This window comes from Beta vulgaris, chromosome 4 (assembly GCF_026745355.1).
Source record: "Beta vulgaris subsp. vulgaris cultivar EL10 chromosome 4, EL10.2, whole genome shotgun sequence".
Classification (NCBI taxonomy): Eukaryota; Viridiplantae; Streptophyta; class Magnoliopsida; order Caryophyllales; family Amaranthaceae; genus Beta; species Beta vulgaris.
This window is the reverse complement of record NC_079205.1, coordinates 16,701,288-16,728,712: the sequence shown is the minus strand read 5'-3', so window position 1 is coordinate 16,728,712 and position 27,425 is coordinate 16,701,288. Positions and strand designations below refer to the sequence as shown.

General features: G+C 41.8%; 2 protein-coding genes across 3 annotated transcripts; both read left to right on the top strand.

The window, feature by feature from the left end:
• The first annotated feature begins 1,301 nt into the window (after nucleotides 1-1,301).
• Nucleotides 1,302-2,387, top strand: LOC130591068 (uncharacterized). The gene has a single exon (XM_057393970.1). It carries the CDS (start codon nucleotides 1,302-1,304, stop codon nucleotides 2,385-2,387), a length of 1,086 nt encoding a protein of 361 aa, XP_057249953.1.
• Nucleotides 2,388-11,789: 9,402 nt separating this feature from the next.
• Nucleotides 11,790-25,784, top strand: LOC104891349 (protein ACCELERATED CELL DEATH 6). Of its 2 annotated transcripts, XM_057394206.1 has the most exons (3): nucleotides 11,790-13,176; nucleotides 25,452-25,534; nucleotides 25,625-25,784. In XM_057394206.1, the coding sequence occupies exons 1-3, from the start codon at nucleotides 12,432-12,434 to the stop codon at nucleotides 25,652-25,654; spliced, it is 858 nt and encodes a 285-aa protein (XP_057250189.1). In that variant the 5' UTR covers nucleotides 11,790-12,431; the 3' UTR covers nucleotides 25,655-25,784. The 2 variants fall into 2 exon arrangements, with proteins under 2 accessions (XP_057250189.1, XP_010675333.1); XM_010677031.4 differs by lacking the exons at nucleotides 25,452-25,534; nucleotides 25,625-25,784 and adding an exon at nucleotides 13,749-14,202 and having other exon boundaries at nucleotides 11,794-13,176.
• Nucleotides 25,785-27,425: the final 1,641 nt, after the last annotated feature.

Genomic DNA, 27,425 nt, shown 5'->3' with positions numbered 1-27,425 from the left:
TCCAAGAATAAAACAAATTGTCATATCCTAATTGGTCTAGGCCAAAGGAAAAGGTTTGGGCCCATTAAATCTCCCAAGGGCCTTACGCCATGTGGCACCGTCACCTAAGCTCCGTGGGTCCCACCAACTACAGCATGGCTAACAAGCATTTGGGGATCCCATGGGTCCTACAGGAATCATTCTTGAAAGGTATCTCCAATCCCTAGGTGAGCTGTCCCATCCAGCACACCATTTTCTAGGAATTCTCACTACTATAAATACCCCTTGTCACATCAATGCAAAGGTATTGAATTCTCACCTAACTAACTTGAGTTTCTCACTCTAGACTCTCTCTCTACCTCAATCATCAACTGACTTGAGCGTCGGAGGGGCGATCCCGGAACAACCCCCGGGGTAGTTTTTCTGTGTTTTGCAGGTTTCCGGTGAACTGATAACCAGCTCTGCTCAGATTAAGGACTTGCTCACACAGACATTAACCTTAATTTCTAGACAAAACAGTTTGGCGCCGTCTGTGGGGATAGTACAGAAGTTACTTCGCCACCACTCAGAAAAGTTCATTCGCTATTCAGTAGGACTTGACCTCAGTGCTAGTCAGCTATGGCACCATCCAAGAACGCCCGTAACAAACAATCTACCCAACCCCAACGATCCGAGAGGGAACCCTCACCCCAACAAAGGAGATCAGCACAAACTCGATCCCCCTCAGTTCATACACTGGACCCTAACCTGGAACTCTCTCAGGAGCAGCAACCATCCCCCTCTCGAGAAATACAACATGTTGACCCCCAACCCTTGCTCACAGCTGATATAGCACTCATAGCAGCTCAGCTGCAACAAACCCTACAACAAAGCCTCATGCAAATGCTGACTACCCTCCAACAAGGACAAGGTCAGAATCAGCTCAACCTCCAGCAACGCGATGACAATGTCCAAAGGCAATCTCATAGGGAAGAACGCAATCCTCGCTCTAACCATGGCCAGCCTAACCGGCAAAGGTCAGCAGCTCGGGAGCCTGGTCGGTCTCAAAGGGCACCCTCTCGGCAAGATGAGCGCCTTCCACCTGGGGAGAGGTCGGCTCATCGGGAAACTGCCCTCCGAAGAGAAGAGACTCACGTCTCCAGGTCACGAGGGGAAACCCTGATCGCAAGCCGGAGGACGCTAGGAACATTCTTAACGAGAAGCGTCGTAGTCAGGGGTATGACGCCCGTCAGTTCTTAGATCGCAACGCAGCTCAGCGAGAAGGACAAGGCGACTCGGCGCAGTCCAAGCCTCTAAAATTGGGCAATGGAAGCTTGAAGTTCATGACCCCATTCAGTCGAGAGATCATCGACACCCCTACCCAAGGGAAAGTTAAAACACCGCTGATCGAGCAATTTGCGGGCCTAACCGACCCGGAAGATCATATAGCCACATACAAGGCTCTGATGAGTGTGCAGACCAGCTGCGAGGCCACATGCTGTCGGTTCTTCCCCACCACTCTGAAGGGGCTCGCGCTGAATTGGTTCCAAGAGTTGCCGGCCGGAATTGTCACCGATTTCGCGGTACTCGAAGACATGTTAACCCATCAATTCGTGGCCGGAAAGAGGCAAAAGAAGACAAGCTTGCACCTCATGGGAGTCAAACAAGAGAAGAACGAAAGTCTAGCCGACTATATAAAAAGGTTCAATGAAAAATCTCTAAAAGTGTCAGACCTGCAGGATGCTGTTGCATTCGCTGCTCTCATGTCCGGATTGCAGCCTGGCCGGCTCAGATGGACATTGGCAGAAAGTGAAGTCAAAACTTTTTCCGAGGCCATGGCAAAGGCTCAGAGATTTATCCAAGCGGCAGACATCTGTCGTCACTCGGAAGAAGGAAGTAAGAAGAGAAAGGAAGAAGGCAGCAACAGAGATCAGCCCAAACAGCAGAAAACGGGCGGTAGGTCGGACAGATTTACAGATCATGGAAACGACCCTCGTTTTAACAAGAATCGGAGAGAAATCTACATGGACATCAAACATAAATCCATGCTACCCAATCCCCCACCCATCAGGACCTCAGCCTATCGTAGGGACAAAAGCCAGTGGTGTGAGTACCACCGAGAATGTGGTCATACCACAAAAGATTGCAGGAAACTGAAGAAAGGATTGGATAACCTGGCTGACCAGGGGAAGCTGAACCGCTACCTCAAGCACACAAGCGAAGAGAAGGGAAAACAGAAGGTCGGTCAGTCCAATAGTGGGGATACGAAGGGTTTCATTGGAGTCATCGTAGGTGGCTTCGCCTCAGGAGGCCTAACCGGCCGAGCTAGGAAAGCCCACCTCCAAAACCTCAAGCACCAAGTGCTAGAGGTCAAGCCAAGCCGGTCGGACTGCCCCATAATGACATTCGGGAGTCCAGTCGGCCAGTAGTGTACCCCATGATGCCCCCTGGTCATCGAGCTCAAAGTAGCCAATTCCCGGGTAGGCGCGTCTGTTGATAGGGTCATCCGCGATATCATAACTCTGAATGCTTGAAGAAGCTGAAGTACAGTGAAAAGGATGTCACACCCCTCGACCAGCCACTCATAGGCTTCGGGGGTAACTCCGTGCAGCCTGTCGGATCGATAAAGCTCCCCACTCGGATGGGTGAGAAAGGCAAGGGAGAAGCCTACCGATGACTTCCTAGTGGTCGACATCCCTCTACCATACAACATAATAATGGGACGACCCACTCTGAACAAAACAAAGTGCTATCTCCACTACCAACTCCTCATGCAGTTCGAAACAGATGAGGGAAGGTCGGAAAAATACAAGGGGATCAGCAGGCCGGCGAGAATGCTATGTTAACAGCTTGAAGAGCAGAACTGAAGTCGACGTCCAAGAGGACTCGAAGAAGAGGAAAAGAGAAGAAGTTCACCAAAAATCTGGGGGTATACATCACAGAGAACCCCAAGCAGTACGAACGACCTCAGCCAGCTGAGGAAGACGAAGAAGTAGTGATCGGGGAACCCGGTCGGACTGTGAGGGTGGGCAAGGCCCTAAACCCAGAAACAAGAGCACAGTAGTGGAGTGCTCCGGGAATACCAAGACGTGTTCGCCTATGAGGCCTCAGAATCCCGGTCTTGATCCCAAAATTATGTGCCATGAACTCAACATCAAGGAGGGGTACAAGCCGGTCAAGCAAAAGCTAAGGCATTAAGGTCCGGAAAGATGCAAAACTGTGTTGGTCGAGGTCAAGAAGCTGCTCGAAGCAGGGTTCATTAAAGAATGCCAGTACTCGGAATGGCTAGCCAATGTAGTACTGGTAAAGAAGCCGAGTGGGGATTGGCGCATGTGTGTGGATTTCACAGACCTGAACAAGGCCTATTCGAAAGATAACCACCCTCTGCCCAAAATTGACAGGCTGGTCGATTCTACGGCTGGTCATGCCCTCTTAAGCTTCATGGATGCCAATGCAGGCTATCATCAAATCCCAATGGCAGAGCATGATCGGGTTCATACTGCCTTCACTACCCCCCAAGGGTTTATTGCTACAAAATGATGCCATTCGGACAGAAAAATGCTGGAGGCACCTACCAGCGGGCAGTTAACAAAATTTTCAGTGATCAGTTGGGTCGGAACATAGAGGTATACGTTGACGATATGATAGTCAAAAGCAAGGCCCATTCTGATCACCCAGCCGACCTAAGGGAGACGCTGAGCACACTGAGGAAGTATCGTATGATGCTCAACCCTAAGAAGTGCGTCTTTGGGGGTAAAAGGGGGTAAGTGCCTCGGATTTCTAGTTGATGAAAGGGGTATTGAAGCCAACCCCGACAAGATAAAAGCAGTGCTGGAGATGAAATCCCCTCGGAATGTCAGAGAAGTGCAGCGCCTAACAGGATGCTAGCTGCTCTGGACGATTCCTATCACGGTCGGCTGATAAGAGCCTGTTCTTTTTCAAGGCCCTCAAGAGAAAAGAATTCACCTGGGACGAGGAGGCTGAGCAAGCCTTCACCTCCCTCAAACTTCATCTTTCAACACTTCCAAAGCTTATGTCCCCCTTACCGGGGGAAACATTGTTCATATACCTGGGAGTATCGGAATACGCCCTAAGTGCCGTGCTGTTGGCTGAAAGGGAAGGGACACAACACCCGATCTACTTCATTAGCCATGACTTTCGAGGGGCAGAAGCAAAGTACAGCGAGGTGGAGAAGATGGTTTTCGCCCTCGTCATGGCTAGTAGAAAGCTGAAACCCTACTTTCAGGCCCACCAGATCAAAGTCCTCACCGGACAACCCCTTCGCAAAGTAATTGAAAGCAGGAACCACTCCAGTCGGATGACAGACTGGGCCGACCAATTGGCTGATTTCGGTTTAGAATATGAACCCAGGAGAGCCATAAAAGCTCAAGCCTTGGCTGATTTTATAACAGAGTGCACAATTCGGCCCCCGGTCGGCCAAAGAGAAGAGTGAGAATTGTATGTAGATGGTTCTTCCACTAAGTCGGGGTGCGGAGCGGGGCTAGTGCTCAAACCCCCGGTCGGGGAGAAAATGGAGTATACAATCAAGTTCGAATTCCTGGGGTCAAACAACGAAGCAGAATATGAGGATCTCATCCTAGCACTTCAGCTTTGCATTTTGGCGGGAACTACAGCTATTGAGTCCCGATCAGATTCTCAACTTATAGTGGGTCAGGTCTCAGGAGAGTACGAGGCCAAGGAGGATAACATGAGAATGTACCTGGCCAAAGCCCAAGAGTTCATCAAAAAGCTCTCCCATTTCCACATCAGCCACATACCCAGGTCAAAAAATCAACAAGCCGATGCTCTAGCTCGCATAGCCAGCTCGGCAGAGGGGTCGGCCCCTCGGACCATCATGTGGGAGGTACTTCGCCAGCCCAGCATAAACGCCAAAGAACGTTGATCCTAGATCGGACATCTACTTGGATGGACGAAGTGGTCGGATATTTGAGAGATGGAATCCTCCCAGCAGAGATCAAGGAAGCCGAAAGGATCAAACACCGAGCAGGTTGGTTCCTATGGCATGATGAGCAGCTCTACAAGAAATCATACACGCACCAACTTCTAAAGTGTGTAACTCCCGAAGAAGGAAACTACATCCTAAGGGAAATACACCAAGGGGCGTGTGGCAGCCACCAAGGGGGGAGAACTGTAGCCGGGAAAGCTCTAAGGGCAGGATACTACTGGCCTACTCCCAAGGCAGATGCACAAGAACTGGTAAAGAGGTGCCCATCCTGCCAAATCCATTCGGATATTCCCAAAGCCCCAGCCACCCCCCTCACCTCCATCCAAGCAGTTCTACCATTCGTCAAATGGGGCATGGATCTACTCGGCCCCTTCCCCCAGCATCAGGTCAGCGCAAGTTGCTAATTGTGGCAATAGACTATTTCACCAAGTGGACAGAGGCCGAGCCACTTGCTTCCACCACTGACAAACAAGTGCAAGCCTTTATCTGGAGGAACATAATCACGCGGTTTGGGGTACCCCGAGCCTTGGTCTCCGACAATGGTCGGCAATTCAACAGCGGACCAACTCGGGAGTATTGTCCTCGTTTTGGCATACAGACCAGGTCTCAGCAGTGTCCCGACCACAAACCAACAATCAAGCGGAAGCAGCTAACAAGATAGTGCTCAAGGGAATCAAAAAGACCCTTGACGCAGCAAAACGGGATTGGGTAGACGACCTACCCGGAGTTCTCTGGTCTGCTCGGACAACTACTAAGGAAGCAACTGGGCACTCCCCGTTCGGTTTGGTATATGGTAGTGAAGAAGAGAAGCCTGTCAACCTCGACCTACTACCAGAAACAAGGGGCAATGCCTTGCTAAGGTCGATCCGCTACAAGCAAAGAGTGACTCGGCTATTCAATCGTCGAGTTAAAACAAGGCCAATCCAGCTCGGTGATTGGGTGGTCAGGAAGGTCGAAGCAACATGGCTCTCACACCTCAAAGGCAAGTTGGGGGCTAACTGGGATGGTCCTTACAAAGTCACCAAAGTAATCAAGCCTGGCACGTTCCAATTCGAGAACCCTGAAGGCATCCCACTTGCTCGGCCATGGAACTTGGACAACCTCAAGAAGTACTATGTATAATGTTTGTCAATTCCAATTGGGGCATATATATGATGTAAATCGGCCAAGTATGGCATGTAATTGCTCGGACCAGTTCAGGTCATACATGTAAAGACTTAACCAGTCAATTTCAAGTTATAAATAGACTTAACCAGTCAGTTTCAATTTTTTCAGACTTAACCAGTCAGTTCCAATGTTAAATTTCATTTTTAACTAAGTTAATTCCGACCAACGCTATCATGGCATGACTTAACCAGTCCGGAAAACAACCTGGAATAGAAACGAGAAAAATTGCAATCGACAAACATAAAAGGTGCTCGGACAGAATAGAAGTAAACATAATTCATTGAAGTCATAAAGAGTTACATCCTAAAGCCTGGTACTACCAAGGCCAGTTAAAAAAATCAATACAACATCAAGGCCTAGACAGAAGAGGGGTCGGTCTGATCATTAGTACTTCCATTGTGCTCTTCGGACCTAGCCACCTCTTGGTCCTGGTCCTCGGCGGCCTCCTCTGCAGCTTCCTCAGCAACCTCCTCGGCCGCATCCTCCTCATCATCAGAAAGAGCGATTTGTAGCTCGGAGAGAAGGGCCCGATCCTCTTCCTTCAGAAGGGCGTCATAACTCGCCATCGCCTCGGCCCAGGAGAAGGACGGGTGTGATCTGGACAAGGTCGCCTTCATTCTCTTGAGGGCGTCGTCCACCCCCATCTTCTGCGCAGTCGAGCCGACCTCGTTGACAAAAGTCTCGCAAGCCTTGGATTCTCTCCAAGCCTCGAACCACTCGTCACCGGTCTTCGGCTGTTTCTCTAGCTCAGCCAAAGTGGCACCCAGCTCGGCCACCTTATTCAGAGCATCAGCCGCCCAATTGTCAGCAGCCAGCTTAGCCAGCTCAGCCTCCTCCCTGGCCTTGATCAGCGCAGCCCTGTCCAAAGCCCACTTATCCCGTTCGGCCTGGAAATCCTCTTGGTTGCGCTTGATACAGCGCTCAGCATTCGCAAGTTTGGCCTCGGCTATCCGTTGGCCCTCCTTTGCAGCATGAAGCTCATCGAAGTGCTTCTTGCCTTTGGCCTCCAGAGTCGTCACCTTGTCAGCCAGGTGAACCTTGTTCCTAGCCACATTGACCAGCCGAGCGGAAAACTGAAATGAAAAACAGTGATCAGCATCCTTAAAACAAATACTATCAAACAAGATAAAGAGCGGAGATCACCTCGACCCAGCTGCGGAACAAGTCGTTCGTCCCCTGAGGTCCGCTGGTCGCCACGATATGCTACTGGTCGGCGGTGCTGTAGAGACACTCCACTGCATTTGCCCAACGGGTATCAAGCCAGTGGACATCCAGCTCGGTGAAGGACTTGGCCAATGCCAGGCTTAGTTCCTCGGGGTCGTCATGAGGACCACGAGGGGTGGACGGCGTGTATTGAGGACTCTTGACAGGGGGGAAGTCCTCAGAGTGAACAAAAATGCGAGTCCCCTCGGACCTGTCCGCTCGTTCATCCGTCCGGGGACTGTTTACCTCCACGGATTTGGCCTTTTTGGTCTTCTCGACCTGGGCTTTGGCCAGTGCCTTCTCAGTCATAGCCACCTTCTCAGGAGCCCTTTCTTTTCTCTTTTTCGAAGCCTTGGGCTTCGAAGGATCCTACAGAGCAAGGAAGAAGTTAGTCGGACGTAGAGAGGCTCGACAAGACATTAAATCACAGGACTTACCTTGGGTTGAGGAGGAACACTGAGCTTCTTGGCCTTCAGCTCGGCCTTTAGCTGAGCTGCTCTCATCGCTGCGTAGTTTAATTTCTCGGCCATGTCAGGGTCGGATTCGAGGAGATAGGCTAAAGAATAAGCTGCAGAGGAAACAAAGTTAAGAAACAGTGAAAAGAAACATTAAAGCAAGAAAAATAACCCCCTCGGCCGATTACCCTTGGGGAATGTCCGGCTCAGCCCGACCGCCGATAGTAGATGCTCATTTCTGAAAAGGCGGCAACTCGACAACCAGTTGCTAGCCACATAAACTTCTCCCCCTTGAACTATTTGGGCCTCGGTCTGCATATAGATGGCGGCAACCGCCTCTTCCTCTGACATTTCAGGGACGCTGAAGTTCAACTCATGGTTTGGCTCGACCTCTGGTTGGACTGTTGGGATTCCCCAATCTCCCCCAAAAAATACGAAGGCAAACTCCCTCCTGAATCCTTTCTGCGATGAGGGAAGGTCGAGTACGGCCTTATAGCCCTGTCGGGCCTGGAAGTACCACCAACCCGGACCGTTATCTCCTGTCATCATTTCCACCAACTTGAACATGTTGCGCCACAGGGTGAGGGTAGGTAGGACACTCAGCATGGCGCAAATTGTCTGAACTGCTATAATTCCTCCCCAAGAGTTCGGCGAAATATGACTGATGGTCAGGTTATAGGCATTAAGAAGATCCTTCACGAACGGAGTCAGAGGAAAGGGGAGCCCCATCTGCATAGACTTGTAGTAAACCGCGGTGCAACCAGGAGGAGGGGTCAGAACGGTATGGAAGGCCTCCGGTCGGACTAGCATATAAGGATCCCTTATTTGAAACCTCGCTGCTAGCCCCCTCGGATCTTCAAGGAAGGCCTTCATCAACGAAGGCATAGGAAACTTAGATCCAGGACCCCCCCTTTGATCCAAATCCAGAAACTCCGGTCGGCCGGAAGTAGACGTTTCTCCTTCGCCATCCAACATGGTTACCCTCACTACACCATCATCAATATACTTATCTAAATAACTGGCTTTGGACGGAAAGGCCAGGGACACTTCCCAAGGGAAGGGAACAGCGTCCTCGGCCTCTTCCTTTACTGACGATGAGGGGCTTGGGAGTAGAACCGCATCGGGAACAGCCGAGGGGTCGGGGCAACTTATTAAGGTTGACACCAGCGTTATTCTCATCCCTCTCACCTCCTCGAACAAATTGTAGGGAGGCGAGGTCGGGGGTGTCACCGACTCGGACGATTCTCCCATTATTGTATAGACAAGGGAGTCGGCCGAGGTTATTAAAAGAAAAGCGAAAAAGATAAAGAAACAAAAGCGTACCTGGTCGGACGATTGGAACCGGAAGACCCTCCTTGGAAAGTAGAGAAAAGGGAGAGACTTGAGAGAGAGAAAGTTTGGAATTTTTGTAAAGGATGCACAAATGATTTCTCTCTCCTCTCCGTACGAATATATAGGCGTGCCTCGGGACGCGTCCCTTCATGGGCCTATTAAATGCTTCCAGATGGCACCATTTTCCCCCTCGAAAAGGTGGCCCATGGAAGATGAAACGTCACATTTTTTGGAAAGCTTCTAGCTCAACCACCCAGCTGAGAAATGCCATGTGGCAAATCACTGATTTCCAGCTCAAAGTTACCCGCTTGGTCATAACAGCGGTCTCCTCAAGGATGCCGGTCGGACAAGATGACAGCCTCCAAATTCCCTTCACTTAGCCAAGTCAACTAAGTGCTAGGGAACACCTGGTCGACCTCTCCAGGGCTTGTTAGTCCTGTCCGAGCTGCGCCCGTCAATCCAGAATCCGGTCGGTCACATGGGGCTCCCTTGCCCATTGTCCGACCAGGTCTCTGCTAAGTTCCCTTCACTTGGTCAAGACAACTAAGTTCTAAGAAACCTGGTCGGCCTCTCCAGGGCTCGTTAGCCCCTGTCCGAGCTGCGCCCGTCAATCTAGAATCCGGTCGGTCACATGGGGCTCCCTTGCCCATTGTCCGACCAGCTCTCTGCTAAGTTCCCTTCACTTAGTCAAGACAGCTAAGTGTTCGAAAACCTGGTCGGCCTCTCCGGGGCTTGTTAGCCCCTGTCCGAGTTGCGCCCGTCAATCCAGAACCCGGTCGGTCACATGGGTCTCTCTTGCTCAGTGTCCGACTAGGTCTCAGCAGGTTCCCTTCACTTAGTAAAAATAACTAAGTGCTAGGAAACCTGGTCGGCCTCTCCCAGACTTGTTAGCCTCTGTCCGAGCGGCTCCCCACTCCGGAACCTGGTCGGCCAGTCCGAGGGCTCTTTTAGCCCTTCAGCCAAGCTGGTCCCCTCTTTCAAGGCCTGGTCGGTCAGGTCGTGGGTTCTCTAGCCCCTCAGCCGAGCGGGTCTCTTCTTCAAGGACCTGGTCGGTCAGTTTAGGGACTCAGTCCTTCATCCGAAGTGGTCTCCTCCTCAAAGACCTGGTCGGTCAATCTATGGGGTTCTAGCTCCTCAACCGAACTGGTCCCCTCTCCAAGGACCCCGATCGGTCAGTTCGAGGCCCCACCTAACAGCTGGGCAGATCCCCCTTCAAATGATCCAAAAATTGGGGCTAAGGGTACCTGGTTAGTCCTCATCCGACCAAGTACCCCTCCATGGAAGCCCGACCAAGTAGCAAGAAGGCCCCCCTTCAAGGATTCCCGACCAGGTATCGCCAAGGTCTCCCAGTTGGCCTAAATACGATAGGTTGGGCCTATTGACATCACAGACTTGGTCGGCGCTTGCCCGACCCGGTCTCCTACCAGTCTTCTCCTATGGAGGTCGGTCACCAGATCCTGGGGAGAAAATTACGCAACGAATGGGCTTCACCCGGTCAGACGACCCTTCTGCCCCTTCCTGGCGTGGGGCTAAATGTTTGGGCCCATTAAATCCCCCAAGGGCCTTACGCCATGTGACAACACACCTAAGCTCCGTGGGTCCCACCAACTACAGCATGGCTAACAAGCATTTGGGGATCCATGGGTCCCACAGGAATCATTCTTGAAAAGGTATCTTCAATCCCTAGGTGAGCTGTCCCATCCAGCACACCATTTTCTAGGAATTCTCACTACTATAAATACCCCTTGTCACATCAATGCAAAGGTATTGCATTCTCACCTAACTAACTTGAGTTTCTCACTCTAGACTCTCTCTCTACCTCAACCATCAACTGACTTGAGCGTCGGAGGGGCGATCCCGAAACAACCCCCGGGCTAGTTTTTCTGTGTTTTGCAGGATTCCGGTGAACTGATAACCAGCTCTGCTCAGACTTAAGGACTTGCTCAGCACAGACCATTAACCTTAATTTCTAGACAGAAACAGAAAAGGATCTGAAAAGTTAAGCCCAAAATCGTTCTTAAGAAACTAAATTCTATTTATTTATTTAAAATGATTCGGAGCCACTTTTAAAAGCCAAGTTAATTATTCGTGATAATTAATTATATTTTCAAGCTCGTTTTCGTAATGTCCAATTAATTAAACCTGGTAATTATTTATATTTTTAGTAAATATGAATTATTCTTGATTATTTTTTCCTAAAAGGTATCATGAGCTTCAGATTTTTATTACTAAAATAACTTATTTCAGAGTCAAAAATATATTATTTCATCCAAGATAAAAAGGAATATTTAAATGAACGAAATTATTCTGCATTGCGTCAAATGCACTAGAATGTGCGCGCAACACAAAGACAATCTACAAAGCAGTGGAATGCAACTAGAGGTTTCGTTTGACATAGCATGGTATGTGGCGTGCAATCTTGCTACGCCAGGCGCTCGGTAGTGCGCCGCTCAATGGTTGTGTGTCAGGCACACCATTGTTTCGCTCCTCTCCGCGTGATTCTTGGACCTATTTTTCCTATAAGTAGATTGTTTCGACGAATGTTTTACTGACACGGGTCAAATTTTAAGTTTTATAATGCTTCAATGAATTTATTACAAACACTCTTTAGAATGCAAAAAATATCCCATGTATCATGCACGGGTCCAAAAATTAGTTGTAGGTCAAAAAAAATTCATTCAATTATAATATTAAGAGCTAGACAAAGAATTAGTATCAATTAAATATAGGAAAATTTTAGATGTACCATTAAGGTTTGACTTAATTTTCAAAATACCCTTGTTGAATTTTGAAGTTCAAAGCTTATGTTTTAAGGGCACCTTAAGAAACTAATGCACTTAAATTTCGGTGTATGATAAAGATATTTTGAGCCCAGACACAAAATTCAGAAGTATCTAAAAAATTCCCTGAGGGGTAATTTAAAAATTACGTTAAACCTCATGGAGGAAATTTCCTTTAAATAAAAAAGGCAACACCAATTATAATATTGGCCTATGGTGTGCTCTATGCGGCCAATAGCATGTCATCATCAACTCTACAAGTAAGGTACATTTTTCTATTAAAAATCTGGAACAAATAAAGAATAAAAATAAAACAATTGAAGATCATATTGATTTGAGTGAAACATCGAGGAAACAATTCAAAGAAGATGATGTATGACTAATTGACTAGCCAGTACAGTGTGTAGAGGAACATAAAAAAAAGAAGATAAATGAAAAACGTATAGTTTATCGACAAAAAAAAAAAAAAAAAAAAAAAAAAACATAAGGAAGACCATAGTGGGAGCAACATCGCGACGGATCCAAACAAACCACTGAAGCAAACATCTCAAACTGTTAACACGGTTCGAGATGTTCATAAAGGGCTTTATTTTTTCTATTTTTCGCTTTATTTTTTCTTTGTTTCCCCGGTTTCTTGTGCGTCGTCCAGTTATTACCAATGATGTGAACGCACAAGAAGAGACTCCTTTGCACCACCTCGCCCGTAAGAACGGCTACAATGAGGCCGCTGCTAATCCTACTGGTGAAATACATAGGCTTATACTACAAAGCGGGACTTGTGATATAGAAATGAGTCTCAGAAGAAGAGCGGATTCAGCCACTGATCAGGATCATGATACACTTTACATGGCGGCCAAAGAAGGAAGAGAGGATGTGGCCCTGCAAATCCTGAAAAATGTGGGTGAAGCCATAATACTTTACAAGGACAAAGATGATAATCGCACTGCCTTCCATGTTGCTGCAATTAAAGGCCAAGATCGTTTGCTAAAGAAGATGTCTAAGTCAATGTCCAGTAAATGCGATATGAAAAGGTTGATACTTCAGGGCGACAAGTACAAAAACAACCCTTTACACTACGCCCTTATAGGTGGTCATGAGAAGACCGCTCGGTACTTGGTCGAGGAGGCACCAAGAGCCGCGTACAAACAAAACCATGACGGAGACTCGCCGCTATTTCTAGCCGTAGTAAACGATTATCCGGATCTGGTTGGGTACATGATTAGAACTGATCTCTCTCATGGTATCAGAAACGATCTTCTTGACCATGCCAAGAGAATCTCACTTGCACATACTGCCCTCAGAAAGAGAAATCAAGGTACGTATCACACTATCACATATTTCTTTTGCCTTACTAAGTTGTTTTATTTTTGCGTAGTCTAGTTGGTAAAGTTTTATAAATCGTACTTATTATTTGAAATTATGTAATCTATTTACACACGAATTTGTACTCTCCCACCAAAAACAAACAAGTTTTTCAAATAAAGGGATTTTTCACAGGTAATGAACAAGTAGGGGTGGCAATCAAAATCACAGGTCGATCTGAACCCGACCTGATTGCCATCCCTACCCCTTACTATTTAAGAAGCTTACCAAGAAGTATCCTTAAGGTTTTAGACTCCTTTGAACTATGATAATAACTCCAAGATTATACATAATCTAACACATGTTAAGTCACCATATGTATGTTAAAACAAATTTACCCTCGTGCTTAACTCCCCATAAAGGCCACAAACATCCGTAGTTTTTATTTATTTCGACACCAATATGAGAGTAAATATATGTTTATATATTTAGTGTCCCTCTTTAGTATCATGTAATTATGTAACTAAAATTTATGTCCAAGGTTATTCGGCTAAACAAATTCTGTGTTTACATATGTACGATTAGCTGTGTTTCAAGCACTATTGGGGGGCCTACCTGAACTCATCGATGTACCAGACAGAAAAGGTTGTAAGCTGCTTTCTTTTGCAGCGTTCATAGGTTGCCTCAATGAAATGCGCTACATTCTCCAAACATTTCCAGATTCTATAATGAAAAATGATGAAGATGGTTCATTACCTATTCATAAAGCAGTTGCTGGAGGACACGTCAACGTTGTCAAGGAGTTAATATTGTGTTGCCCTCAGTTACTACATGTCATTGACAAAAAGGGTCGAAACATTATTGAGTTAGCAACTTTGTATCAGAGTAACGATGTGCTCGCGTATTTAAATGAGGAACAACAATAATTGAGGAGAAACTGAATATTGTTGTGAAATAAAGGTAACACAAAGATTGTAGAGTGAAAGTAACAAAAACTGAATATTGTTGTGAAATAAAGTTAATCTTATTAGTAACCCAATTAATTCATATTAGTAACCTTATTTATTTATGTATGTAACTTCAAAAAATTATAAGAGTAACATCATTTAATCATACGAGTAACCCCAAAGGTTTACAAAAGTAAGAACATTTGCTTATAAAAGTAACCACATTTCTTTGTAACAGTGACACCCTTTTATTATTAAAAGTAACAACATACTCATACAAGTAACTCCATTTGGTCATAAGAGTAACTCCATTAGTTCATAAGAGTAACTCCATTTGTTTATAAGTGTTTGTGCATAAGGGTCAACTTCAAAAGGTCATATCTCACAGCACACTTAATATTTTGGGAAGATTCAAAATGGAGATCAAAATTTGGCTCACTAGCTTTTGAACGCTAGTCAAAAGCTCGATTCTGATGAGAAACAATTGAGATATGACCATTTGAAAATGAACTGACGGGCTGACAGCGTTTCAGCCACACCTGTAATTTCGCGTGTGGCCGGCCACACGTAAGATGCACTGCAAGAAATATATTACAAGTCAATATATGTACACTATCCTAGTATAGGTTAGGAAAAAATTATCATGCATTAAATACATGGGATTCACTTTTTGACTTCATAACACTCCCCATTGAATGCCCATATATTTAATAGGATATTAGTTGTCTCGTTAAGAACCTTATTGTTAGGTTAAATTCAGTGGGAAAAATCCATAATTAGGAAAAAGAATACAACTAGTATGTATCCTTATATGCTTAAAATTAATTGCCTCATTAAAAACTTTGTTAGCAAATCCTGGTAGGATAAAAACCCGATCGAAGGAAAAAGGAGTGCATCGCATATAATACTCCCCCTGAATCTAGCATATACCGCAAAGATGACACATTCCAATTTTTTGGACTAATCCTTCAAATTTCTTTGCTGGAAGGAATTTGGTAAATAAATCTGCAAAATTCTCATATGATGGGATCTATTGGATGTTTATCGTCCCTGACTCCCTTCCTTTTGGAGGTCATGAGTGAAGAAGAGCTTTGGTGATAAATGTTTAGTTATGTCTCCTTTCATGTACCCTTCGCTTACCTGGGTGATACATGCAGTATTGTCTTCGTAGATGATACTTCGATTTGTTGTTATTGTTTTCATTCCACACTATTCTTGGATATTCTTAATTATTGACCTTAGCCATACACATTCTCATCCAGCTCATAAAGAGCAATTAGTTTTGCATGATTTGATGATGTAGCAGTCAAGGTCTGCTACGTGTATTTCCAAGATATTGCAGTGCCTCCATAAGTGAACAGATATTCGGATTGAGACTTAGCCTTTTGTCGGTCTAATAGGTACCCATCATTTGTATAACCAATAAGTAACGTATTTGGTTTCAACTCATAGAATAATCCAAGGTCTTGTGTTCCTCGAAGATGACGTAATAAGTGTCTGACTCCATTACAATGTCTCTTTGTTGGTGCATTGTTATATCTAGCTAACAAGTTTACTGAAAAAGCTATGTCCGGTCGAGTATTGTTAACCAAGTACATTAAGACACCAATTGCACTTCACTATGGTACTTCAGGACCAAGAATTTCTTCGTTTTCTTTTCGTGGTCTGAATGGGTTATCTTTCATATTTAGGGAACGCACTATCATTGGAGAACTTATTGGGTAGGCTTTGTTAATGAAAAAATGTTTCACAATTTTTTCTGTATACTTTGATTGATGGACAAAAATTCCATTTCTTAAATGTTCCATTTGCACGCCAAGGCAAAAAAAAATCCTCCAGATATCTTTCATCTCAAATTCTTTCATCAAGTACTTTGTAGTCACTTCAAGTTCTTTAGGAATTCCGATAATGTTCAAATCATCGACATAGACGACAATGATGACAAATCCTGATTTAGATCGCTTAATGAATACACAGGGACTGATTTGATTATTTTTGAATCCTTCTTTTAGCAGGAACTCACTAAGATGATTAATTACCAGATTCTTCCATATTGTTTTAACCCATAAAGTGACCTTTTTAATTTTATTGAAAACATCTCCTTGGACATGTGATTTTCTGGTAGTTTTAGTCCATCAGGAACTTTCATATAAATATCTGTGTCAAGTGAGCCATACAAATATGTGGTCACATCAATCAACCTCATTTGCAATCCTTTCGAAACTGATAAACTTACTAGAAATCTTAATGTAGTTGCATCAACTACTAGAGAATATGTCTCATCATAATCAATCCCCGACATTTGTGAGAAACCTTGGGCTACTAGCCTAGCCTTATATCTAGTAACCTCATTTTTCTCATTTCGTTTTCTCACAAATACCCATACTTCACGTTTTTCAAGTGATTTCAATTTCGATTGAATTGTTTCTTTCCATTTTGGCAATCTTTTTTGCAACGTCATTCATCCAATGTATTTCGTTCTATATCATTTTCATTGTATGTCATTTCAACCTCTTTGGAGTAAGCAAAGATTTCATTCAAGACAACATCTTTTCGATTCCATTGTTTCTTTGTAGAACCATAATTAATTGAAATTTTATTTTAATTTTGCATATGCTTTCATGTTCCTTTTATTCTGGAACATGCTTATCTTTATTTTTATTTTCATCAAGCTTTGTTAGAGGATTTGTATTAATTTCGTTTGTTGTTTAGCCATGCTTTTTCATTTTTTTCGGTTTTGAGTCTTTGGAACCGGATGGTTTACCACGTTTTCGGCATGCTATTGACTCATTTTCAGTGGCCTTATTGTAACAGTCCTACGTCTTATCTCATCATAAAATTAACATAAGTTTTACTTACTAGCATTAGCGGAAGCAAATTAAGAAAAAAAAGATACGGAGGCTGTCACCTACTAGAGTCAAACCATTAATATGGCTCAGTTGACTCTACGAGCGGAGTTTGTAAACCATAAATCTTACAAAATATAGTTTAGTTATTACAGAACCAGAGGAAAAATAGCACAAAAATACATCCAAGTATCTTTCACAAAAGTCACTTAGTAGTAGAAGATGATCATGTTCAGGCTCTAGCTCGCTATGGATGCCGACAAGACCTTATCCTAGAGCTTTCTAGCTGCCTACCTTAGCTTGTTAGCTCCTGCACAAAAATATGCCCCGACCAATATAGGTTCATAGAAGAAAATCAGTTCATGCTGGTACATAGATCAACCCAAAATGACTTATGGTGGCCAAAAATAAGGAGTTACACTCCAATGTTTCTCGAATTTCTGCATACAAATCAGGTTGTACGGTTAAATCGTTTATCATCCCCTGGATCTCCCCCGGACGCACTAAAACGAGTTCGAATAGCTCTATCTCCCTGCCTAATTTGTCTGGTATTACTGATAGGGGTTTTAATCTACTCCTTGGTCTTCTGCAGAGTGCAACAACTACCTTATTTGCTTTTCCGGGATGGTATTGAAGGTCGATGTCGCAATAAAATGAGGAGTTCTAACCATCGTCGTTGTCTCATGCTGATATCTTTCTGAGTGAAGATATACTTCAGACTTTTATGATCTGTGAAAACTTTGCAAGGAACCCCATACTTACAATTTCCCCATAATTTCAAAGCAAAAACCACTACATCCAACTCTAGATCATGCACTAGATAATTTTTCTCATGCGGCCGCAGCTGGCGAGACGTGTATGAGATTACTTTTCCATGCTGCACCAATACACACCCTAATCCCTCCTCAGAGGCATCACTATAAATTTCAAACCCATTTATGCCCGAAGGAAGGGTAAACACAGGAGCACTAGCTAATCTATACTTCAATTTTTGAAAGGCTACCTTACATTTTCCATCCCACTGAAATCGCTTGCTTTTCTTGATCAACTGGTGATGGGTAACAATATCTATGAAAAATTCTTTACGAACCGTCTATAATACCCTGCTAGACCCAGAAAACTTCTAACCTCCGATACATTCTTCGGTGCTGGCCATTCCTCTACTGCCTTTATCTTGTCCAGGTCTACTCAGACACCCTTTTTTGACACCACAAGACCCAAAAACTTTACTTCCTCCAACCAGAATTCACATTTACTAAGTTTGGCGTACAATTTCTCTATTCGAAGTGTTGTTAATGTTGTTCTCATATGGTCTTCATGCTCCTTGCGATCTTTCGAATTCATCAAAATGTCATATATAAAGATAAACACAAATTGATCCAAGTATGGTTTGAAATAACGCTGCATCAAATCCATAAAAGTCGCGGGGGCATTGGTCAATCCGAATGGCATGACCAAAAACTCATAATGCCCATATTGGGTACGGAAGGACATTTTTGGAATATCTTCCTCCACAATCCGCATCTGATGATACCCTGATCTTAAGTCGATCTTTGAAAATATCCCTGCTCCTTTTATCTGATCAAATAAATCGTCGATTCTCGGTAAATGGTATCTATTCCGCACCGATATTTTATTGATTTATCGATAGTCAATACATAGCCTCATAGAACCATCCTTTTTCTTGACAAATAGTACTGGTGCTCTCCAACGGGACACACTAGGTCTGATATAACCTTTTTGCAACATCTCTTCTAATTGATTTTTCATTTCTACCATTTTCACTGGTACCATCCTATACGGAGCCCTCGAGATCGAGGTGGCACCCGGAACCAGAACTATATGGAAATCCACGACTTGGTACGGAGGCAATCCCGGTAAATCCTTCGGAATTACATCAGAAAATTCCCGAACTGCTGGAATATTTATTAATTTTGACTCAACCTCACTTAATTCAGCTACTTGACAAATCCTACCCTCTTGAGTACCCGTTCATTCTCTTCCTTTGTGGATGATGGACTTCTCCAAGAATGGTTGGAGTTTCACCACTCGCGCGTAACATTCAATTATAGACCAGTTTTTACATAGCCAATCCATACCCAAAATGACATCATAAACACCAAAATCAAACATAATCAACCTGCCTTCAAATCCACCTCCGCGATTTTAATGTCATTCAACATATACTTACACTGGAAGGTGGTCATATCCGGCAAGGTCACATTCGAATTACATAAAGTTATTTTTGGTTTATGTTCTATGCGTGACGCAAACATGTTTCAAACGAAAGAGTGAGATGCCCACAAAAGCAGGTAAATCACACACATCAAAAGTCCCAATGATCACATTACCTTTTTGTTCCAGAATTTCTTGCTCCTCAGATTGTTCAAATTTTAGAGCACACGCCCAGCCTAGTGCTTTTGATCCTCCCTTGGTGTTGTGACTAAAGCTTGGCTCATCACCTGCTGCTTTAAGAAGCTTCCCGAGGCCCTTGATTTCCCCGAGTGTTTCCAGTTTGGTTCTGAATGGGACATTCCTTAATTCTATGCCCAGTCTTCATGCACTTAAAGCAGATATTCTGCCCTTTGTAGTTTTTTTCCATAATGTTCTTTCGCACAACGGCGACACTTCCATTCTTTTTTCTTTCCTTACAGCCCTTGCAGGAATTAAGGCCGTAGATGTTCCAGTTGTATCCGATTTGAATTTCTTATTCACTCCTTCCTTGAACCTTTCATTAGCCTTCTTCTTCTGCTTCGAGCTTTCATATTTTTGCTCGAAATGTTCATGTCCCAGTGCTCAATCGTACAAGTCCTCGAAGCTACTATAAACCCCAATTTTTTTCTGATATTTTAAATTCAGTCCTTCGAAGAACCGCATAGACTTCACCCTCTCATTACAAGTGAAATCAAGCGCAAATCTTGAAAGTTCTACAAATTTTGCAGCATACTCCACTATAGTTAGTTGCCCCTGTTTCAAAAATAGATATTCGTTTTCCTTCTTCCTCCTTAGGCTAGGTGAAAGAACTTATTCCTTTGATAGTCCACAAACATGAGCACAGTCTGAGCTGAGGCTTTCTTTATGTTACCCCATTACATATCTGCGGGTCCTTCTAAATAGAAAGATGTCAGTTTTACTTTAATATTTTCCGGCAGTTGACTACTTCCAGCAGCTTTTCCATATAAGCTATCCAGTCCTCAAATTTTACTGGATCTGCCTCACCATTATATCGTCGTGGCTTATGAGCCGAGAGCCGCTTATAGAATTTACCTTCATCACTGTCTTTATTTTGTTCCTGCTTCTCCAGAATCACCAGTAATCGGGTATTCATTTCCTTTAACTACCAAATTTGTTCTTCTCTTGAGTTATTCAGCGAGCCATCTGCTCGGACCCTTCTACATTTTGCTGGATTTCATTACTTACTTCAATGTGTACCATAACCTATAAGATAACATTCGTAGATTCTTGGTAGTTCCAATCAAATAATATTGATCAATTGTAGATAGATTGTTCACAAGTAGTTCAGATAACATATTCCATTCATCACTTAGATACTCCATCGGTAATAGAATTCCCCTAAAACATAAATTGCATACATTCCCAACGTAACATAATTCTTGACTGCAGTACATACACTTGCAACCCTTAACGGATTACAGAACTAAATTAACCATACAACCCATGATCGACAACCTAAACATAATAATTTTCTTAAAATGGAAGAAACAACTAAACCAAAATCCCCTGTTCAACCAACTCATCCCTTCCGTCCAACCTAACGGATATTTCAGGGATCATACGCATAACCACTATCATCACTGCTCGACGAGGATGTTTGTGGAACAGAGTGTGGATCGTTGGCACGGGAATTACTACCTCGGAACACAATCCCAAGCACTACTGTGTCCCTGCTCGATCCCCTGGAGCCTCGTGTCCGGGGAGGAGCCATGCTAGTAACGGAGTCTTCTGACCTCCGTGGTCGGGGCAGAGCCATGCTAGAGGGAGAGCTAGGAGGAGTGAGGGTAGACCCTCTCCCTTCTCTTGCCCTATTATACTCGTGTAAATCTATCTGGTTGAACATTTTTATCCAATAATCAGCTCCCGGTCCCATGTCCCGAGTACCTCGCCTGCTTAGTTCTTCCCATCTCATTTATCACTTCCTCAGGTATTCCGTCCCATCTTATCAAATTGTTGCTAATTGTTTCCATGGTGGTATCATCGTCCAATAAGGATAATGTTGCTATATATAATGCTAACAATTTCCAATAAGTGAGGCGGAAGTTTATCCATGGTTTGTATCGTGGCAGAGTCTTGACCATGGTATACGCGTGAATTCCCGGACGAGTGTAGGGATTATGATCCCCAACCCCATACAACTGGTTATATTCCTCTATTCTGATCAGTTTTGATCTTGCAAATGCAAAAGGGTCTTCCCCCTCATTTTGATGCATATCTAGTTCCGGTTGGTACCTACGGGTACCATCCTGACTCACCGCCCAGTATACACTAATCCTTCGGATGATTCGTGACCCACTACCATCACTGTTACCACTTGCAGACATCTATTCACACATTCATAACACACATATTCAGATCACACACACACAAGTTACACATATTTACATTCCCCATAACAGTTATACAATTCCCACAATCATCACATAGCAATACCTAGTACCCTTGAACATGATCGATCAAAGCTCCTTTCAAGAACACACATGCTTTAAACATCTGAAACTACCTATATGTTGATAAGTAATTAAACCATTTTTAAAAATAGAAAGGAAAACTAAAAACGTTTGCTTGGATACCACATGTAATAGCCCTCCGTCTTATCTCCTCATAAAATTAATATAAGTTTTACTTACTAGCATTAGCGGAAGTAATCAAAAGAAAAATAATTCGGAGGTTGCACCAACTGGAGTAAATCCAATAATATGGCTGAGTTTACTATACGAGTGAGATTTGAAAACCATGCATCTTATAAAATATAGTTTAGTTATTACAGAACCAGAGGAAAAATAGCACAAAAATACATCCAAGTATCTTTCACAAAAGTCACTTAGTAGTAAAAGATGATCATGTTCATACTCTACTCGCTATTATTTTATTCGCTTACAAGCTTTTATGGACATGTCCTCACACATAATACACACACTCCTCTTCTCTACACAAAAAGAATTCAAAACCACCAATCATAAACACAATTTACTAAAACGATTCATAAATGTTATGCTTCTAATGGTGAAATCTTCCAAAACTTTGTTAAGGATGGTTTGATGTACTTAGTATAGTAGTTACATGATTTTTGGGGTGCAAAATAAACTTGTAAAGTCATTTTTAACAATGTACTTCAAACTTATGGAGTGAAATTTGAAGTAACATGTGTAAAAAGGAGGTTTCGGACTTCTAAACGAAGGTTTCTTTTGAACAATCCTAATCTTGGGATTAACCCTTGATAATATAATTTATTAAGTCTATAACCTACTGTAAATTCCCAATTACTTGAAGAAAATTCTTTCTTCAAAAACTTTCTAGGTAAATCAAACATAGCTCGTCCTTAAAACGTGGTTTTTTAAGTATTTTTCCCCACATTGGGTGTTTTAAGAAATGAGAAAATAACTTTTAACAATATCCACTAATGAAATACTGTATCTCAATATTAAGATTTCCTTGTAAAAACTTCAAAGCATTCCCCTCTCAACTCAATAGGCATTTTCTTATTGAAAACATAGAATAAAGGTGGTTTTTATCACCCATGTAGTTCAAAACAATAAACTTCCTAACCATCAACACATATAAATTCAACCTGTTAATCACCATCTAATCTAATTCCTAATCAAACCAACACCAATCTAAATACAAGTACACACAAATTCTTATAAAAAATTAATTAAACGCACTTAACTAGTTTCTAGTATAGGAAAAAACACCACTTTCACTTGTTTTCTTAACATGCAATGGTTAAACATTTATAATATCAATATACAGTAGCTAATAATAATTATAAACCCAAGAAGTTACATCCTCAAAATCATTCTTAAGGATTTTCTCAATAATTTACACTCAACTAGTTCTGAAAGGGGGTTGATGTTGTGTACCTTCACCTCCAAAGGGTGCAACTCAACTTCTTCTTCTCCTTAATTTGTGATTTTGACTTCCTTAGGATTCTAAAAGATAAAGTTACATTCGCACAAAATTTCATAAGAAATTACCTAAAGGAAGTACCTTAATTGACCCAAAACATTTAGTATACATACTGTTTCCTTAGCTGAAGAAGATGGCCCTATTTCTTGAACTTCTTTGCACTTAAAGCTCAATTTTTTCCCTTCCTAGTATGCAAATACATATATAAAAAAAGAATTAGGCCTTGAATTCAAGATTTAAGAGAGAGAAAATGGGAAAAACGAAGCTGAAACCTAGTCCCTACATTACCGCAGGTCTGGCGTGAGGAGCAGGGGAAAGAAGAGGACCTCTGGGCAGCAGGTTTTCCTTGGGTTATTGTGATGAAATTTTTATGAGGTTTAGGAAAACATGTGAGAAAGTTTTGGACGTATTTAACTCATGTAATTCATCCATCAGCAAGGTTATTTGGGGTCCTCCGCACACCTGATCCAACACAACAATTTTCTGCTCTTCTTTTGCAAGTCCTAACCTAATTCTTAATTATTATTATACTATATGTTAGTGGTCTAAGTCCCCACGAGGGTGATTATCACACTCTAAATATCCTTCACATAGCTCCCCTTGATTAACTTAGGTCCCCTTTAGTTAAAAGAAATCCCAAAGTCCATTATACCCATTGGAGTGCTTAATAATCACTTATTGATTTCTTATCCTTCCACAATTTTGTATGATTACAAATCCTTAAATAAGACATCTTGGACCCTAATACTCAATAGTTGGTTACTTGTCATTAATTTAGAATTTTGCTCATATTTTATTATCACTTTTCATGCAACCATTACTCCTATGCAGAGAATATTCACATCACATTTCTACACACGACTTATCATACGTATTAATCTCGTACGATCATATTCTAATTTTGTAACTTAAGTTACTTAATCATAGATTAAATTCTTGTCATTTACCGGCTGTTAAACTTATTTTCACTAGGAATTTGAATCCGTGTGGGGCATTCTCAGCAGGTACATGTGACTTTGTCACTTTCTTAGTGTCTGTGAATGCATTTGGCCATTGATTTGTGATACTTTGCAAATGAACAATTTTCTTTACTTCTTATTCACATGAATTTGTTCTCGGGTCCATAAACAATATTTACGATGCGGTCCACGTAATTTCTGGTTTTATGTTTTGTAGGTCCACTTTCTCTCTCCCTAAGGATGGGAATACTGACTCATTAAAATGACAGTTGGCGAATCGAGCCGTAAATGAATCTTCAGTTTTTGGCTCTAAATATTTGATAATTGATAGAGAATCAAATCCAAGATATATTCTCATCCTTCTTTGTGAACCCATTTTAGTGTGTTGGGACGAAGCAATAGGTACATGTACAGTGCACCCAAAAATTCTCAAATGTGGGACATTCGGTTCTCGACCTGATACTAATTGTTACGGTGAGAATTCGTGATAAGTTGTCGGCCTTAATCTTGTCAATGCTGTTGCATTTAATATAACATGACCTCGAGTAGAAGAGGGTAATTTTGATCTCATTATTAATGGTCTTGCAATTAATTGTAGTCTCTTAATCAATGATTCAACAAGATCATTTTGTGTATGTACATGAGGTACAGTGTAATAGCTGGTAAATAATGAAGGATTAGTATATAATTAAGTAACTTAAATCGTGAAAATTAAATGTGATCGTACGTAGATAATACGTATGATAAGTTGTGCGTAAAGATAATTTATGCTTGCATGTAATTAGTGCTTAGAAGAAATTATATAAAGATAATAATATCATTAGTTACATGAGAACATTTAGGATCGATATAATATTTTAAGAAGTTGACTTGTGGAAATTGAGAACTATCGGGAGATAGGAATTATGTTTCAACTATTAAGCAAATTAACGGTTATGCTTAATAGGATGGACTTTGGAGTTCCTTTAATATATATGGGCTATGGTAAATCAAGGAAGTATATGTTATGGATGTTTTGGGGTAAAATAATCATCTTGGGGAAAGTTAGATCACTAGTATGCAATATAATATAAAATTAGTATTAGACTAGCACAAAAAGAAGAGCAGAAATTCCTACAAAGGATCAAGTAGGAACAAAGACCTCATTTGACTTATTGAAGAAGAGATCACGAGATATAAAGACACCCAAACTTAGTTCACATGTATACCAACACCTCATAAAATTTCAGCACAATACAATAAGAAAATCTTTCTGCCCAGAACCAAACATCTTCTCCTCTCTCACTCGCCAGTTCCTGCGAGATTGCAGGGCTTGGCTTCTTCATCAATTTTCTTCAATTTTTCTCTTTAAAACCTTGCATGCAAAGCCTGATTCATATTCGATACATAAAGGTTCATACTGGGAAGGTAAAATTTCGAGCTTTAAGAGTCGGGAAGTTCAAGAAGCAAGGCCATTTCCTTCAACCAAAGAAACAGTAAGTATTGTGAATGTTTGGGTTAATTTAAGGTACTTTCTTTAGGTATTTTCTTATGAAATTTGGTGTGAATGTTCCGTTGTGTTTTAGGAACAAAAAGAAGCAAGAATCATCGCTTGAGGAGAAGGAGAAGTCGAGTTATTGCTGCTAGAAGTGAAGATACACCTAAAACAACCCCTTTGGAGTACTAGTTATATACAAAATTTGGAAAACCTATTGATAACGATTTTAAGGATGATTTTCTTGGTTTTAAGTGATTAGTATCTACTGTATATTAGTATTAGATAATAATTAGTCATTGCATGTTTATAAATTAAGTGGAAATTATGTTCTTTTACTACACTAGAACTAGTTATGTGATTTTTGATGTTTTTCATGAAATTTTGTGTGCGATTGGAATTTGAAGTATTTTGGGATGATGTTGGTTGATGGAGCAGTAGTTTAATTAATGATTAAGAGGTTTCATGTGTAAGTATTCATGATTAAAAAGGACATCCTTATTTGATAGTTGATTTTTACATTAAAAAGGTGACTAAACTACCTTAATTTTCCATGTTCTTATGAGATTATGTTTAGCAAATGACAAGTAGAAGTTTTAAGGGATTATTTCAAAGGTTTTTATCACACTGCTGTATTTTAGTATTGGAACTTGTTTAAAGTTCTTTCTTATTCAATAACACACCAAAGTAGGAAAATTACATTTTAAAAACCGCATTTTAGAAACGAACGTATGTTAGTTTTGTTTGAGAATTTGGATATATAATTTTCTTTTCAAATGATGAAAATTCCATTAGGTTTAAGGTTGAAGAACTTAGATTATCAAGTTAATGTTCAAATTTGGATTCAAGCTAAGTACATCCTTGTTTCCGGAATCTAAAAAAACATCCTTTTACTTAAGATAACTCAAGTTCTTTACTAAATGGATTGTATGATCAAGTTTTGGTTTTAATAAGTCATATTGCACCTCAAATTATCATTCAACTACTGTCATAACCACATTCAATCATTCCTATTGAAGTAATAAATAGTTTACTTTCAATCACAGAACATTGGTGAATTGTTTCGAAATTGTGATAAAAGGTTTTGATATCTTTTTGCGTATAGAAGAGGAATGTGTGTATATGTGTGAGGACATGTCCTATAAAAGCTTGCAAGCGAGTAAAAATTAGGAGTTTAACTCCGAATTGTGTGGAGGTTTGCATTTTGATGCACCTCAATGTGTGAACTCTTCCGCATTACTAGAAAAATCGTTTTAATCTTGTGTTGTATTGAGAAATCTGTGATTAACTTGTGAACATTTGGAATGCGTAAATTATTAATATGTGGTGTTTCAAAACCATGTATTTGCAAAAGAAATCTTGGAGTGTGAATACAAATTATTTTCAGCCACCATAATTAGTTTTTAGAGTTGATATGTGTACCAGCATAAGCTGATTTTGTTCTGTGAACCTGTGCTGGTGGGGGCAGACTTTTGTGTAGGAAATAGCAAGCTAAGGTAGGCTGATGGAAGGCCGTTGTGAAGTCATGGCTCAACAATCATATGGGAATCAAGCTTGAACATGATCATATTTTTGCAATTACAACTCTGTTTATGTGATAAATATTTGAAAGTATATTATGATATTACTTTGGGCCTGTAATAACTAATCTTTTGGTGTGATGAATGTTTCGTTTAAGATTAGCTCGTAGAGTCAATTCAGCCTTATTAATGGGTTGACTCCCGCAAGTGACAGCCTCCGTATCGTTGATTATGATTTTAGCTTCCGCGAATGCTAAAAAATATAGTTTTTAATTAATTTAAGGTCGGATATGAAGGGGATTGTTACAAGTGGTATCCGAGCCAAGGTTTTCTTCTTTTAAAAAGAAAAAGGAAAACATGATTTTGATACTT

What these genes read in the sequence shown, in the direction of transcription:
- LOC130591068 (XM_057393970.1), top strand. Translation starts at nt 1,302, where the DNA reads ATGACCCCATTCAGTCGAGAGATCATCGACACCCCTACCCAAGGGAAA.
- LOC104891349 (XM_010677031.4), top strand. Translation starts at nt 12,432, where the DNA reads ATGTTCATAAAGGGCTTTATTTTTTCTATTTTTCGCTTTATTTTTTCT. An exon ending in CCTCAGAAAGAGAAATCAAG is followed by an intron (nt 13,177 to 13,748) that starts GTACGTATCACA and finishes ATGTACGATTAG; the next exon opens with CTGTGTTTCAAGCACTATTG.